The sequence below is a fragment of the Phalaenopsis equestris genome, unplaced genomic scaffold, assembly GCF_001263595.1.
Source record: "Phalaenopsis equestris unplaced genomic scaffold, ASM126359v1 Scaffold000722, whole genome shotgun sequence".
Taxonomy (NCBI): domain Eukaryota; kingdom Viridiplantae; phylum Streptophyta; class Magnoliopsida; order Asparagales; family Orchidaceae; genus Phalaenopsis; species Phalaenopsis equestris.
In genome coordinates this window covers 145,996-162,141 of record NW_018165162.1, presented here as the reverse complement: position 1 = coordinate 162,141, position 16,146 = coordinate 145,996, and the positions used below count along the sequence as shown (strand labels likewise).

Below are 16,146 nucleotides of genomic sequence, written 5' to 3'. Positions count from 1 at the left end.
ATCCAGAGCAGCAGAAAGCGCAGAGCGGTGCGCACGCAAAAGTGAAGCAGTGGCAAGCGGATTCATGCGAGACAGTAAGAGATTGCTGGAACGTGCGTGTACGCGGAGGCAAAGTAGTGCACAACGGGCACGAAACCAGCTGCTGCTCTGTGAAAATAGCAAGGCTATCGGAAGCTGGGGCGCTGTGAAACAATGTCTAAGCAAAGTGATGGGTCTTGGAGGCCTGGGTTGTAGATCACACGTGCGGAACGGCGGAAGTGGCAAAGAGATGTAGCATTGGAGGAAGATGCAACGTGATCGTTCCCTAAGGGTGCCAGCAAAAGAAATTTTCAAGAAGAAAGCCTCGCGGCTGGCGGCTGGCGGCCGGCGGCTGGTTTGGGTCGTCTTTTTTTTTTGGTCGCTAACCTAGATTTTCGCTGTCAATTTGAAATTTAGAGGAAAGGTACTGCTTATGCTGTAGTCTTAGGAACCCCTCTCTAAACGGTGCCAGCGAGTTCATAAGTGCTCAAATTCTACTTGGGTTAGGCAGAGTTTGATCAATTCATATAAATAATTCGAAGCGATGAAATCTGTAATTTTAATAATTAATCTATATTTAGGAAAAATTAAGGAAATTCAATATAAAGACTAATAAAAATTAAAATTGAGCACATTGGTCGCGTATTGGTCACGTATTGGTCGCGCATTAGTCAAGGTCAAAGAAGAGTCAGCTTATTATAGAATATTTCTAAAATAGGTTTTCATGCAAGGAGACCTTTCTTAGCAAGTTAAAATTAATTTCTTAGATCAGCTACAATAATATAGTTATTACATGAGGTTGCCCAAAAGTGAATATCTGTTTTGACTTGGGATTCATCAAGAGTTTTGCTCTTAAGACAAGTTGTCAACATGGGTAATTGTTACAAAGAACTTGTGAGTTAAGACTTTGAGAACTATTCACTATTAATGATAGGCTCTCAAGACAAGATATTAGTGATGACTGACCTGTTAGAAAATGAGAAAGTGTTAATTGAAGATAGACAAAACAACTTATTGCCAAAGGTATTTTCTTAAATACATGTCATCATTAAAAGACTATCACCTAAGAAATAATAGTGTTGGACATGGTTGATTCAATAACTCCTCTAAGGATGAGTTATTGAGACGAGTCATTTGCAAGGGATGGCCTCTCAAGGCTGGAGAGTGTGTGAACTAAGATTGGCCAAAAACACAACTCAATTTCTCAAAGTAAGATCGTTGAGGCCTCTCAAGTGAACTCATTAAGAATAGATGAGTAATTACGATAAGTAACTAAGGTAGTTACTTCTTCAAAAAGACAATGTTTGACCATAATCATTTAAAAAATGTTCATTGAATTGATCGAATAAATTGAAAAAGACCAACTTCCTTAACTTGTTTAGTAACAAGTTTTTTAAAAACTCATATGAAACTATCAAGTAAAAGATAAAGGAGTTAACATTATACATAATCAACTAGGGTCTTGATAATTCTATCAGGACTAGCATATTTCCAAGCAAGGTTCACCAAAAAGTGTTGGATAAAGGTTTTTAGAACAACCAATCCAAGGCATTGAAACTGAGGGTTTGGCCTTATGGCTCGCATGATTAGGCTATTGAATTAAAACTCTTTAAATAAGGAATAAATATAGATAATATAAACTGGTTATTTTCTATATAATATTGGGAGTTGACCTAATGTTATTGTATTTAAATTTGATTGTAATCATTTTGAGAGTAGCCTCGATGAATCTCATTTAATCACATTTAAGCATATAATTTGATTTCTTACAAATACTTTGCATCATGGCTATGGCATTAAAATAACTTATTGCTTTATGACTTAGTTGTTTACACTGATGTTGAATATCATGTTTAAGAAATTGATTAGAAAAACACATATAACACATTTCATTTTATTGGGTCTCTCTAAAAAGTAAAATGTAATATCTTCATCCACGCTAGAGTATGATTGCATACTTGTGGATTGCTATAAGACTCAATTCCCATGGTTTAAACAATAAATTAATGATTATTAACTTTGAATTAAATGCATTTTAGTTGAGTGTAATAACATTAGAATCTTCATGGTAAAAATCTTATTTAGTGCTCGTCAACTAAACATATTAAGTTTAAACTACATTTCATTAAATATTATGTCGTCAATAACGGTGTCGATGTTAACATAACATGAGTAAAGCTCTTTGATAACGTAAAACAAATCATGAGTGACTAAAACAAAATTGTTGTGATGGGCCTTCTGAAGATGCACAAACATTGACAACATCAACTTAAATAGTGGGGTGAGGAACTCTTAAAAATAATTATTTTATAATTTTCCTTTATTGTCCTACTTGTACCATAAAAAATCGTGAATGACTTGAATATAATATAAAATTTCATAAAACAATTAAACTCTCTTAATATCAACATATCATAATCTTTTTTTTTCTTCCTTTAATTGTTCCATGGATTAGCAAAAATAATATTTTTATGCTAAAATAACATTAAACCAAGAGGTGGTACTTACCACAGAGATGGCACAATTCTTAATTTCCAATTAATATAAGACATGCTCAAAACAGCCACTACATTATATCATAACCTTAAATTGATATACAATATAAGGAAATATTGAGATAATTGATTTAATTACTATCATATCATTCACATCCGCAGTTTAAATTTATAATATACCGTTAAACATTAAACTTAAAATATCACACATTTAATATAATAACTAATCAAATTAATATTTAACAATCACATAACCATCTAATTACTTCAAGATTATACACGGGAACACACATTTCTCAGTAGATTTGTACAAAACAGGCTTGCAATCCTCATACCCACCAAGAACGTGTAATGTAATTTAGGACAACCACAACCTGTGCATATCATGCAGCTGACTGAAACTAGTTGATTTCAGGGACAAGCGAAACATCTCCCTCAGTTTTACACCATCCCAAACTTTAACAGCAGGCGCAGGCTGGCTTGTCCCACCAGTTTTGTTGCAGCCACCTGAGAGAGAAGAGGATAGCATGTTCTTCAACAGATTTTGTAACTTACTCCAGAATTTTGATTTTATCTGTGAATCCTCATCAATTTCAGAGTCTTTATTTGTTCCTATTATCAGTCGTCCATCAAGTAGGTGAAGTAGGGCAGCTTCCAGCATCTGCCAAAAAAAAAAGGTTTGAGTAAAAAGTAAAAAATGTCTGTTGCTGCTTTTTTTCTTTAATAAATCTGAAAATCAGTTGTGTCAATCTTTTTACTGAATTCTAAAGGCTGACCATAGCCAAAATTAATAAAGTGTAAGAGAAAAATTTACTAAGACTTTCATCATAATGGTTGAGAATTTTAAAGCTTTTGCAAGGTAAATGAGTTTATCCGATATCTACAGCAAATGGAATAGCCTAGTCCCTAGGAAAAAATGCTACACGGGGATGTAGAAACGGTAAGCACCTACAGAAGAATAAACAATATGCAAATAAATGAAAAATCTGGAGCTCCATTTCAAGTGATCTTAATATATACAAGAAATATGAACTATGTCCAATTATAAATGAACATCTCTACAAACAAATCATATATACATGTTAGCTTTGGGCATATCAAGTGGACTCAAATAGAAGAATGAAACATCGATTGTTTGAAGCGTTACAACACAACAAAGATGCTTTCTTCAAAAGAATTGATTATATGATTTTGAAAGACAATTCACTTCGGAGAAAAGTTCTAGAAGATAAAAAAAAAAACTCCAGGCTTCTAATATACCGACAAAGCTACTAAACTTTTAAGTTTCAAAAGCAGCATATGCTTAGTGATGAAATGGTTAACAGGTAGAGGAATGAATAACAGGGAGGTAGAAGAAAAGTCTGGAGAAGCTGAAACATTTTTTTTTTTTTTTTATCTCAAAGAGGTCATTGTAGTTTTATAATCAAAATCAATTACTTAGCAGAGGAGTGGGTGTCAGAGATTGATTGGGAGGCACCATCCTGTAAATCAGGAATGCGTCTACACGAATCTCAAGAAGTGATTGAAGTCATAAAGAACATGGATTATTCGCCATACAATTGGTCGGGCTCATAGCCCGACCGAAAGAAGAGAATAAACGACCCAACAAATACTGCACGACTGCGTCAACACCTACTTCCCAGTGACTACCATCATGAAATTTAGCAACCGCCCAGGATGAGGTTCTTCAATATAGACACAAAACGACGGTAAGCTGCTTGCTGGATTATGGTGATTCACTCTGTACCAGATGAAATAGTCCTACTCAAGGACGATGTGTCTTCACATTTGGTCTCCACAGAATGGGTAATCGAAGATCATTAAGTCGACCAAAAAAAGGTTTGGCAGGCCGAATGAATCCTGGCCGACCGAAAAAATTCCAAACAATCAAATTGGACAGTTATGAATGAAGAAAAGTGTTTGGCAGTTATAGAAATATAACAGTGCTAACACGGTTACAAAGTCAGAATAAATGTTATTGAGTTACAAATGTGTAAATGTAAAAACTCATTAATTATAGTAACACCCCCTTTTAAATGGGGACAACCGTGTAATTTACGAGATCCTACCTATGAACTATAAATAGAAAAATCATTTTCAAGAAAAAGGACTCCGAATGAAATTCTCACAAAAAATATAGTGCTTAAATCTTCTTTCATTCTCTTTCATCCAACTAACGCTTTATTCCTTAAGCTCCACATGACAATTTAGGATCCATCCTAAAAGTGCAGGTGGAATCATGCATTCTACAAGACGAGAACCATGTCAGGGTGAAGGAACACATCAAGGAGATATCTCTAACACGGAGTCTGTCCGGAAATTTGTACATCAACAAATCCAGGGACTTCATGACCGGATGGCCTGACAAATTGTCGAGCTGGCCCAAGTGGTGCTCGAGGGAAGGGCACATCTTCTCCCGCAACCTGATCCGCCAACACCCGAGACTCAAGCCCAACAGGTAGCCCAAGCATTCGAGCGAGTGGAGGAGTCTTAGTACCACGACAGTGTCCAATCCACACAAAGGTAGAACCACACCTGAGAGCGATAGAAGTCTATCACTAAATGGAGAATGTGTTTGTAATGTAAAAGCCATGCCACCTTAAAAGTTTAAGGTTCTCACCTTGGAACCATATAAAGGTCTAAGCGATCCCACTGACCATATTGTGCCCTTTGAGTCGACAATCTGTCTTCTCGAGATCATCGACACATTACAATTTCAGCTATTATAAATTATGCTAAGAGATTCTGCTCTCAAGTGGTTCAATGGGCTTTTCCTGTAGGAATTATTAATTCCTTCGAAGACTTGAAGAAGTTGTTTGTGGCGCAGTTTGCAAACGCCAAAGCCATGAAAGGATTCAGATTCCTTGTGATATATATATATATATAACAGGGACCGAACGAGAGCCTACGGGTATATGTTACATGGTTCTAGAAGAAGATGCTTGAGGTTCGGAACCTGTAGCCAGCAGTTGCCAAGACAGCTCTGGTGCAAGGAATAAAGAGTCCACAATTATGATAATTTTTGGGTTTAAGGAGACCCGAAATGTTGGTTGAACTCTTGGAGCTAGCCAACGATCATATTGTGGTCGAGGAGTATATGAACCAACTGATTTCCATAGATGACAAATCGGATTGACAGTCGGGCAAGAACAGGTCGAAGGATGATGGTGGAGAGAGAAAGACGACCATCATCCGAAGCACGAGAGAGGTTGCTCCTCCATAAGAGATAAAGAAGACGAACAAAACGAACACAAACGTAGTCGACCGAATGATCGGCCTATAGGGGACCGGACGACGTCCAGGTTTACTCCACTTTAAGTTTCTATGGTGGAACTCATAGACACAATAGAAGACAATGAGTCTTTTTGAAAGACGACTCTAATGAAAACCAGAGCTTCCCTCTGTAACCTCACAAATATTGTAACAATGAGACCATGGCACGATACTGGGGACTGCAGGCACCTGCGTAGCCTGGTAGAGGAGATAATCCATGCCAGAAAGCTCAAGGAGTTTGTAGCCTCAGAGGCTCAAACTCGTCAAAAAGGTAAGCCTCTAGCAGAAAGCGAATTGGGCGGGCCGATCTGAGCGAATGCCTTTCACATAGCAGAAATAGTACTAGCTACACTAGGAGGCGGTTCAAATGCTAGGGTCAACCGAAAAAAATCCGATCGGGGAATTAATGTGTTGTGATGCCCGTTCTAATAAATGAAACCACATCATTGTTGTTACCGCACTGATGAGTAATTACAAAGTAGGCAATAACTTTGTCAATACTGGGAGCTCGGGGAACATTTTATTTCAAGCCGTGTTCGAAAAGATGAATCTAACAACTGATCAGTTATTTGCACCGGTCGGCCCGCTGCATGGTTTCTCTAGCAAACGAAAGGAGTCACTTGGTGTAATAACGCTATCTATTACATGAGGAGAATATGAAAATCGATTTACTAACATGGAGGATTTTTTGGTGGTCGACACAGCACCAACCTACAATGCAATATTCGGTCGCCCTCTCCTCGACAATTTTCGAGTCATTGTATCAATTTACCACGTAGCTGTGAAATTTTCCTACGATGGGGTCATAATTACTGTACGTGGAGATCAAGAGCAATCCCAAACATATTGCATGCAAACCATAAGAAGCGTGGAGCATAAAGCATTGAACATACAACACCAACGAGGCCTTGAAACTGACGAGGCTATTATCAAAATCCCAGCAGGTCTAGAAGATCTCGATAAATTTTTTCTAATCAGTGAGACTTTTGATGCAAGTCACAAAGAAACGTTGATCCATATTCTCCAGGAACACCACGATATTTTCGCATGGACGGCGGATGAAATGCCCGACATTCCCTTCGACGTAGCTTGTCATTAGACTCAACGTCAGTTCAACCGTCCAACTAGTAAAGCAGAAGCTCCGGTCAATGGCAACGACTTTAGCCAAACTAATTTACGAAGTCAAGAAACCTTTAGAAGTCAGATTCATTTGAAAAGTTAAATGTCCTCCTGAGCATTTAACGTAGATATGGTGCAAAATCAAACAACAAATAGAGAATGTGTGCGGACTTCACAAATTTTAACACTGCTTGCGGGAAGGAGGGCTGTCCATTGCCTCAGATCGATGCTCTGGTGAACTCTGCAATTGGATACTTGGTCATGAGCTTCCTCGATGCTTTCTCTGGATATAATCAGATCAAAATACACCCAGCTGATGCGGAGAAGACAACTTTTATTACTATTAATGAATTGTACGGTTTTACTGTAATGTCCTTCAGGCAGAAAATTGCCGGCACAACTTACAAGTCCCTAATGGTTGTAATATTTTCTGAACAGAAAGAAACAAACCATTAGATGATGTGCTAGTTAAAAGTAAAACAATCGAACAACATCTGTATTATTTAAAAGAAACCTTCCAAATGTTTACGAAGTTTGATATGAGATTAAACCTATTGTAATGCATGTTTGGAGCCTTAACAAGAAAATTCTTGAGGTACCACTTAACAACCATAAGCATTAAGGTTAATCCCAAGAAAGTAAAGCACTCCTCGACATGCCTTCTCCCTGTAACACATAAGAAGTGCAAAAGCTTACCGGCAGGATTACAGAACTGAGTTAATTTATTTCCAAATAAGGGGACAAATGTGTTGTTTTCTTCAACGTTATGTGAAAAGCGAAGAAGTTCGAGTGGGTGAACGAATGTGAGAGAGCTTTCGAAAATTTAAAGCAGTCGTTAATCTCTCTGTCATTGTTGCAAGGTCCAAAGCCGAAGAAAGAACTTTCATTTTACTTGGGAGTCGGTCCGAAAGCCATTAGATTGGTCCTCATCTGAGAGGAGTCAGGGAAGCAATTTCCCGTTTATTATACCATTCTGGTCCCTAGAGCACCCGAAATAAGGTATCCTCTCGTAGAGAAACTAATGTTTGCTCTTATTGTTTATGCTCGCAAGCTTCGACCATATTTCTAAACTCATCCGATTAAGGTGATCACTGACCATCCGTTTAAGTCTATACCCACCCGACCGGAACATTCGGGTCGATATTAAAATGGTATGTGGAGCTTAGTGAGTATGACCTTACGTCCCTCGAACGACAATCAAAGCTCAAGCTATGGCGGATTTCTTGGTGGAGTTCTCGGAATCAAGCAAATCGAGTGAAGAGTACCGAGTGGAAATGCAAGCACGGATCCTTCACGTGGGTGGATCTTTGGGCCAAACTAAAACAGGAATTGGGTTGGCTTTAAGCAGTATGACCGGAGAGCATATATATAATTCGGTCATTCTTGATTTTACTGTCACGAATAATCGAAGCATTGATAGTTGGGCTTCGGTTAGAATAAGAATTAGGCGCGCTGCATCTAATAGTGAAGTCTAATTCTCAACTAGTAGTCAACCAAGTTAACGAGGAATTTGAAGCTCGAGATAAAATAATAATCAGATACTTGAAAACTGTTAAAATGAAAATTGGTACGTTCATAAGCTTCCATATTAAACACGTTGGGCGAAAAGAGAATCAAGTGACATATCTCTTATAAAAAAATATGCACGTTAGGAACAGAGCACCCCAAAGCTTATTTGGTCGTCTATTGAAGAGCTTGAAGTAATGGAGATGGAAGTGGATGATACATAAAGCTTAGTAGATCCTTACTTCCACTACTTCAAAATAGGAAAAATTCATGAAGCAATGACTGATCCACGGAGGTTCAAATTCAAAGTTGTCCAATATCTTCTCATTAGAGACACGTTATTCAGATGTGTCAATCAAAGAGAGTGAAGTGGAAGACATCCTCCAGGAAGTACATTCATGCGAAGGTGGAATCCATTCAGGGAGAAAAAGTTTGGCTCATCAAGTATAAAGACAATGTTACTTTTAGCCAACCCTCTTGAAGGATGCAAAACAGTTTTCCTGAAGGTGTAAACAATGTCAAAAATATGCCCCACTACAGCATCTATCAGCTTAGAAATTATAGTTGATTGTTAGTCTCTTACACTTTACCGTGTCGGGGTTGGATATTCTTGGACCATTCCTGCCTTCTAAGGGCTAGGAAATTTTTTTAGCGGTTGTGGATTACTTTTCTAAATGGATAGAAGCTAAAGCTCTTACACAAATCACTGCAAGTGTAGTTCGGAATTTTATCTGGACTGAAATAATTTATCAGTATGGCTTACACCTAATACTCGTTACAGATAATAGAACTCAATTTGTTGATTAGGAGGTGAGAGATTTCTACCAAAAACAAGGAAGTATCTTGAAGTTCTTGTCTGTACATCACCCCCGAATTAATGTTCATGCTAAAAATACGAACAAAATCATCCTAAACTTACTAAAAAGGTTGAAGGTGCAAAGGTAAATGGGCGAATATGCTTCCTTCGGTCCTTTGGGCCGACCGAACTACTCCAACAAAATCAATCTGACAAATGTCATACATGTTTTCCCACGGAATGGAAGCTCTGTTACCAGTTGAATATAATCATCATAATCAAAGTCATCACTGCAACATCTTTTGACGAGAAGGGGCTCACTAGCAAGGTGCAAATCAAGAAGGAGCTTCATTCACGCTTGATTTGAAAGAAAAAATTGAACAAATGCTGCTCTGCGACAAGAAAAAATGAAAAGGACAAGTCGCTACTACAACAAAAATGTACGAGAAACAACATTTTTTCTGGGTGATCTAGTTCTGAAAAAGAGTCGATCCGACGACAAGAAGTCAGTCGGTCGACAAGCTTGATCTCACATGGACCGACCCGTTCATCATCGACAACAAGTTGCACCTGGTGTGTATAAGTTAAAGACATACACGGAGAAAGTCCTTCCATGAACATGGAGTGGGGACGACCTCAAAAAAAATTTTCAATAACAAAACAATTATTTTTGTATCTGTGATCGAATTTGAGAAGCAATATTATCGTTTGATTTAATTTCTTTTTGAAAGTCGTTTGTAATTTGTTGAACAAGAAGAAAGAAATACTAGGGAAACTCAAGTATTCTACAAAATGGCTGAAAAGTGTTCCAACGCTTGGTCGCAGAAAGACGACCGAAAATCATTTTGACGCTTGGTCGCAGCAAGACAACTGAAAAGAGTTTCGACACTTGGTCGCAAAAAAAAAATACCGAAAAGCGCTCCAACGCTTGGTTGTAACGGGACGACAAAAATAAAGAGTTATCATGCTTAGTCGCAAACAAAACGATTGAAAAATGCCCTAATGAAGGGTTAGGGAGATACTACGCCATTCCCAAAAAGCGAATAAAAAAACTTAGAATTTTTTCCAAGGGTCTGAAATTGTTTTTGATGAGCATTTTTTATTTTGAAGAAAAAAATGGACGAATTATATAAAAGAAGCAACTAAGATTATAAAGCCACCATAGGCAAACGTATGATCACAAATACCAGTTGATAAAAATATCATGTTTCATTAATATGGATGTATGTTACAAGTATATACACTTTAAAAAAAAATAGAGAGAAAAATAAGAGACCGAATATATGGGTTTTCAGAATGAGTGTTAGACAATCCATCATCCACCACATTATCGCCTTCAGATTCCCCGAAATGTTCGGAAGAAGAGAGAGTCGTAAAGCTTCTTGAATTCTTCAATGTTGGAATATTTTGGGTCCACCATCCCCACTCAAGCAAATTCATCAATCGCAATTTTACCACCTGTCACCACGTATTCCGCTTGAGTAGCGATGAGCACTTCGGCGGTTGTCATGGTAGACATTTGTTCAACCATCTCAACATTTTCCTCTTGAAACACTGAAATCCATTCGAATGCTATATCTAGCTCCATCACAATGTTTTTCAGATCAGCTTCCGCTTCGACCACTCTCATAGTCGCTAGCTCCACCATTTCCCGATACATTCTTACCTTCTCCTCAGATTGACAAGCCTCTCTCTGATTGAAAAGTAAATAGAAGTCAAATGATGGGTAGAAGCATAACCCATGAGTTGATAACGATTGAGCAATTGGCATAATTTGACTAGGTGAAGTTTGTCAATATGCTTATCCAAGCCCGCGGATCAAAGAATGTCCGCGATCGTTAAAGCATAACCCGCAGATGCTGAGTTCAAGGGAAACCGATCTCTCTTAATATTGACCCGACCAAGACTCGAATTAGAGTTCATGTAAACCTTCGACCAGTCCTTTTGAAGTGGAATCCATTGCATCAACCCTCCTTTCTTACTTCTTAGAGAACTTGGGGAGAGAAGGAACGAAGGAGATGGCCTAGACCTTTCGCCTGCCCTTGGCCGACTCAGCGGAAACAAGACTTTCTCTCGCTTTCCAACGAATCTCCAATCAGGTTCACCTCGAACCTCCACATGTGGAGACCGACGGCTTGCCTCAACCCTTTCTGTCGGGGAAATAAAATAAGTCGAGGCTTACTGAAAGGCGCCTCAACAAACCTTCAGTATCTATTGGAAAAAGGAAGGAAGTCGCATCATCCTCTGAGTCACCTATGATCACCGGGGGATGTTTTTGTTCAATCAGTATTAATTCGTCTTTGACTTTATTCTGAATAACAATAGAAGTTTTTGAAACCGAGTGAACGAAATCCAAACCATGTATTTGCCCCTAGACGGCCCAGCTTCTTCCGTTTCTTCGTCCCCACTTGTCCTCTTCTTTAATGCATTCTCAAAAGCCAAGCGACCTTATCAAGTTGCCTCTTCTTCTTATTAGAAGCAGCCCACATTTCTTCTGTCATCAGGTCATATTCCTTGGGGTTAAAAACCCGATTGACAGTTAAGAAGTCGGTATACTGAACCACCGACAATTACTGACCGAGTATGACCTGCTCCATTTCCTTCACCTGGGGAGAAATTACTTTGCTTTTCTTGTTTTGAAGCAGCCCACATTTCTTCTGTCATCAGGTCATATTCCTTGGGGTTAAAAACCCGATTGACAGTTAAGAAGTCGGTATACTGAACCACCGACAATTACTGACCGAGTATGACCTGCTCCATTTCCTTCACCTGGGGAGAAATTACTTTGCTTTTCTTGTTTTGAAGCAGCCCACATTTCTTCTGTCATCAGGTCATATTCCTTGGGGTTAAAAACCCGATTGACAGTTAAGGAGTGGGTATATTGAACCACCGACAACTACTGACTGAGTATGACCGGCTCCATTGCCTTCATCAGGGGAGAAATTACTTTGCTTTTCTTGTTTTGACCACCTGTGGCTCTAGTTGAGATGCCCCATTCATCAGAGGTACTCCTCAAAAAGTAGACTTTTCAGTCTTTTTTCTTGTTCTCAAGATCAATTAAATGGAATTTTCGCATAGTCCCAAAAACCACATACCCATCTGGCTCGACCCGGAGGGAAAACATATGCAAAAATAATTCGCGCGACCAAGCCTTATCTGTACAAAAAAATCACATATATCATCACGACAACAATTGAGTTCAGCTTCACTTGGGTCGGAATAACGCCATAAAAGTTGAAGATCGAACGAAGGTCGGTACATAGTGGCAATCAAAACCAGCAGCGAAACTGGTCTCAGTAGAAAATCAGATCAGTGGACCGAACCTTTGCATCCACTTGCTTTAAGACGACACTTTCGTCGTAAACACAAGTCTCGCCGAGTAACCTAACACAAACTTAATAAGGATCGATCTCTTAGAAGATCTAACCGAACCAAAAATTTGAGGAGAGTCTTTGGGAGAGCAATCAAGCTTCAAAAGAAAAATGACTGAGAGAAAGTTAGAGCAGAAAATATGAAAGTTTTGTTTAGCATCCATTCAAAACTATTTATAGGGCCCCCTTTTGGAAACCGAAGCGCTAAAGTAGGTTCAGTAAATAATGTCAGTTAGCCACAAAATTCGAGAAAAATCATAATTGCTAAAATATGAAAAATTTTATTTACAAAAAGATATATTTTAAAGGCAGGTTGTCCGCTGCCTCAGGCAAGACCAAACTCCGAGTCATTAAACTCATGTACAATGCACACCCCCTAAATTTAGATTTCTTTATCTTTTCTTCTTCGACACACACATAAGAAATTGAACTGGCCACCCGAAAATCAGTCAGTTCTCGCCACCCGGAAATCAGTCAGCTTCTACAGCCGTCACCTAGGCCCAAAGTGTTTCCACCTCAGCAACTTGGGCCCTAAGAACCTCCATATCTGCATACACAATCGCCAACTTCTCTCAAAAATCCAAGACAGTGGTGACGGCCCAAAGTGTTTCCACCTCAGCAACTTGGGCCCTAAGAACCTCCATATCTGCATACACAATCGCCAACTTCTCTCAAAAATCCAAGACAGTGGTTTCTCGAGGTTAACAACTGAAGCAAGGGAGCCCACGGTCTCGTCCATACGGCGAACTAACGACCCATGAGACTCCCCGCGGTCGTCAGTTTTCCTCTCTGGGTTAGCTGAAAGAGGCTTTAAAACCGGAAGAGGCACTGGAGATACCCCTTTGTCCGCGACTTGAACAGAAGGACTGGCATGTTCGACTGGCTCGATTTGGCATGCCGCTTCCAGGGGTTGAGAGTCAATGATGTCCACGGTTTCCTCTGCAATAACTGAGCTAGTGTTACAAAGGTAAATGAGAAGGCTGAATGAAAGAACCACAAAGTTACCAATCAATCGATCTATTTCCGATGTACGAAAGCTCTCTACGACGAAAGAAGGTAGACCGCCGTCAAGATCCTTCTCGGTCAGGGGCGGAGAAGGAACATCTTCTATTGGTGGAGCCTCAGTTCACATAGCCTCGCCGACTAAGCGAGGGAGCGGATCATCTGCCATGGGAGAAGCATTACCTTGAGTGGTCTTCACGACTGAAGGATGAAGCAGAGTGAAGTCCGGTGGTAGAACTTGCAAAACTGCCCTTGAGACAATAGTTGGGTCGGATGCTGACGAATCGATAGAGGATCCAATACCTTTCCTTCTGGCTTTTTTCTAAAAGTGGTACCGAGCCAGACGATTCATGAATCTCTTCCACAAGAGGCAGTTTTACGGTTGGTTTCTTAACTAATTCTACCGATTCGGCCGGCCTTTTTCTGCCAACCGTTTTCTTAGACCAATTCGGAATGAACTTATCTCAAACGCCTCATATGAGAGAGGAAAACTCATTGGGACAAATGATGGATTCTCAAACATCTTCTTATGAGACTTTAAATGCAATTAATAATAGACCCTATAAATCATATTCTAACAATTATAACACAAGTTGGAAAAACCACCCTAAATTTAACTGAAATAATAATTCTGCTGGTGGAAAACAATCAAGCGAACCCATTGGAAAACTGAAACAACCAAGATAGTATTAATTATAGACCTTATCTTCCTGGCTTTACCAATAACCAAGTTAAGAATAAGTTGTCTATAAAAGAAGTGATGTTACAGAATGAAGAATCAGTTACAAAGTCAGAGTGCTGCAATTAGAAATATTGAGTATCAACTAGGACAAATTGCCAACTCACTTAGCAATAGGCCTCAGAGAATACTTCCTAGTAACACTAAAATTAAACCTAAAGATAAAAACAAAGAGGAAGTTAAAGCAGTCAAGTTGAGAAGTGGTAGAGAATTGGATACTAAGAGCAAAAAGAGATTGAAGTTGAAAGGAAACCTGAGAAAATTAAAAAACATGAAGAAAATGTTCCAGATAATATAGGAAAACATGTCTCTCCAACTAAGATCAATTTAGAAAGACCATTACCGCCATTTCCTCAGAGACTTAGCAGAAATTGGATCAACAATTTTTGAATTTTCTGGAGATATGTTAGAAGCTAACAATCAACATTATTTCTGCCGAAGCAATAGAGAAAATGTCAAGCTATATTAAGTTTATGAAAGATATTTTTTAAAAAAAAATGAAGTTTATTGAACATGAAACTGTTGCATGTAGTGAAGAATGTTGTGTAATAATTCAAAAAAAACTTCCTCAAAACCTTAAAGATTCTGATAGTTTTACTGTTCCTTGTACGATAGGAGAAAGACTCTGTGGAAAAGCCTTATGTGATTTTGGAGTTAGCATTAACCTGATGCCCTTATCAATATTCAGAAGGTTAGGCTTAACAGAGGCTTCTTCTACTACTGTAACCCTTCAGTTAGCTGATCGATCAATCACTTATCCTAAATGTGTTATAAAAGATGTGCTAATTAAGACCGATAAATTTGTCTTTCCTAAGGATTTCATTGTTTAGTCGATTGTGACTCTCCGCCCACCTTTTTCTTAAGTGGACAGGAACTGTCAGGTTTTCTTTTTCTTTTGCCTCTTGCAAGACGGATTCTAGTAGAAAGTCCATAGGCCTTCAGTAAGGCTTTCTCACTTGCATTTTGGCACCTGGAAAAGAATGCAAAAAATAGGGAAAAAAAAACACGCTTAGCGCTCTATTTATAGAAAAAAGGGCAAAAAAATTAAGGAATTATAACTTATGATGATATTTATTACTCATTATATGAACAGTAATGCTATTTAATTGTCTTATTCTTACATCACGAATGCGTCTATAAGAATCTCGAGAAGTGAATGAAGACATATATGGATTATTCGTCATACAATCGGTTGGTTTCATAGGCCAACTGATTGAAGAGAATGAACGACCCAACAAATACCGCACGTCTGCGTCAACAACTACTTCCCAGTGACTACCATCATGAAAATTAGAAGTCGCCAAGGATGAGGTTCTTCATTATAGACACAGACCGAAGATGGGCTGCTTCTCGGATTAGGATGATTCATCCTCTACCCAATGAAATAATCCTACTCAAGCACGATGTGTCTTCACATTCGGTCTCCACATAATGGGCAATCGAAGCTCATTAAGTCGACCGAAGGATGTTTGGTCGATCGAATAAAATCCTGGCCAACCAAACGAATTCCAAGCAACCAAATTGGACTGTTACGAACGAAAATTAGTGTTTAAGGCAGTTACAAAAATATAATGTTGCTAACAGCGGTTATGGGGTCAGAATAAATGATATTCATTTACAAATGTGTAAATGTAATGGTTCATTAATCATAGTTCCCCTTTTAATGGGGACAACCATGTAATTTACATGCTCCTACCTATGAACTATAAATAGAAAGATCATTTTCAAGAAAAGTGACTCCGAACGGAATTTTCACAAAAAATATAAAGAGTGTTTAAATTTTCTTTCATTCTTCTTTCTTCTTTCTTCTTTCTTCTTTCTTCTTTC

The 16,146-nt window shown here is 38.6% G+C and overlaps 1 protein-coding gene across 3 annotated transcripts in view; it reads right to left on the bottom strand.

Moving 5' to 3' along the window:
• Positions 1-2,713: 2,713 nt before the first annotated feature.
• Positions 2,714-16,146, bottom strand: part of LOC110030460 — a 61,258-nt gene continuing 47,825 nt past the window's right edge. For 2 of the 3 annotated variants that reach the window (XM_020733184.1, XM_020733185.1), the window contains one exon: positions 2,714-3,174. In XM_020733184.1, coding sequence (XP_020588843.1) covers positions 2,872-3,174 — 303 coding nt within the window. In that variant the 3' untranslated portion in view covers positions 2,714-2,871. The remainder of the gene's footprint in view (positions 3,175-16,146) is intronic. The other variant, XM_020733182.1, reaches the window with a different exon arrangement.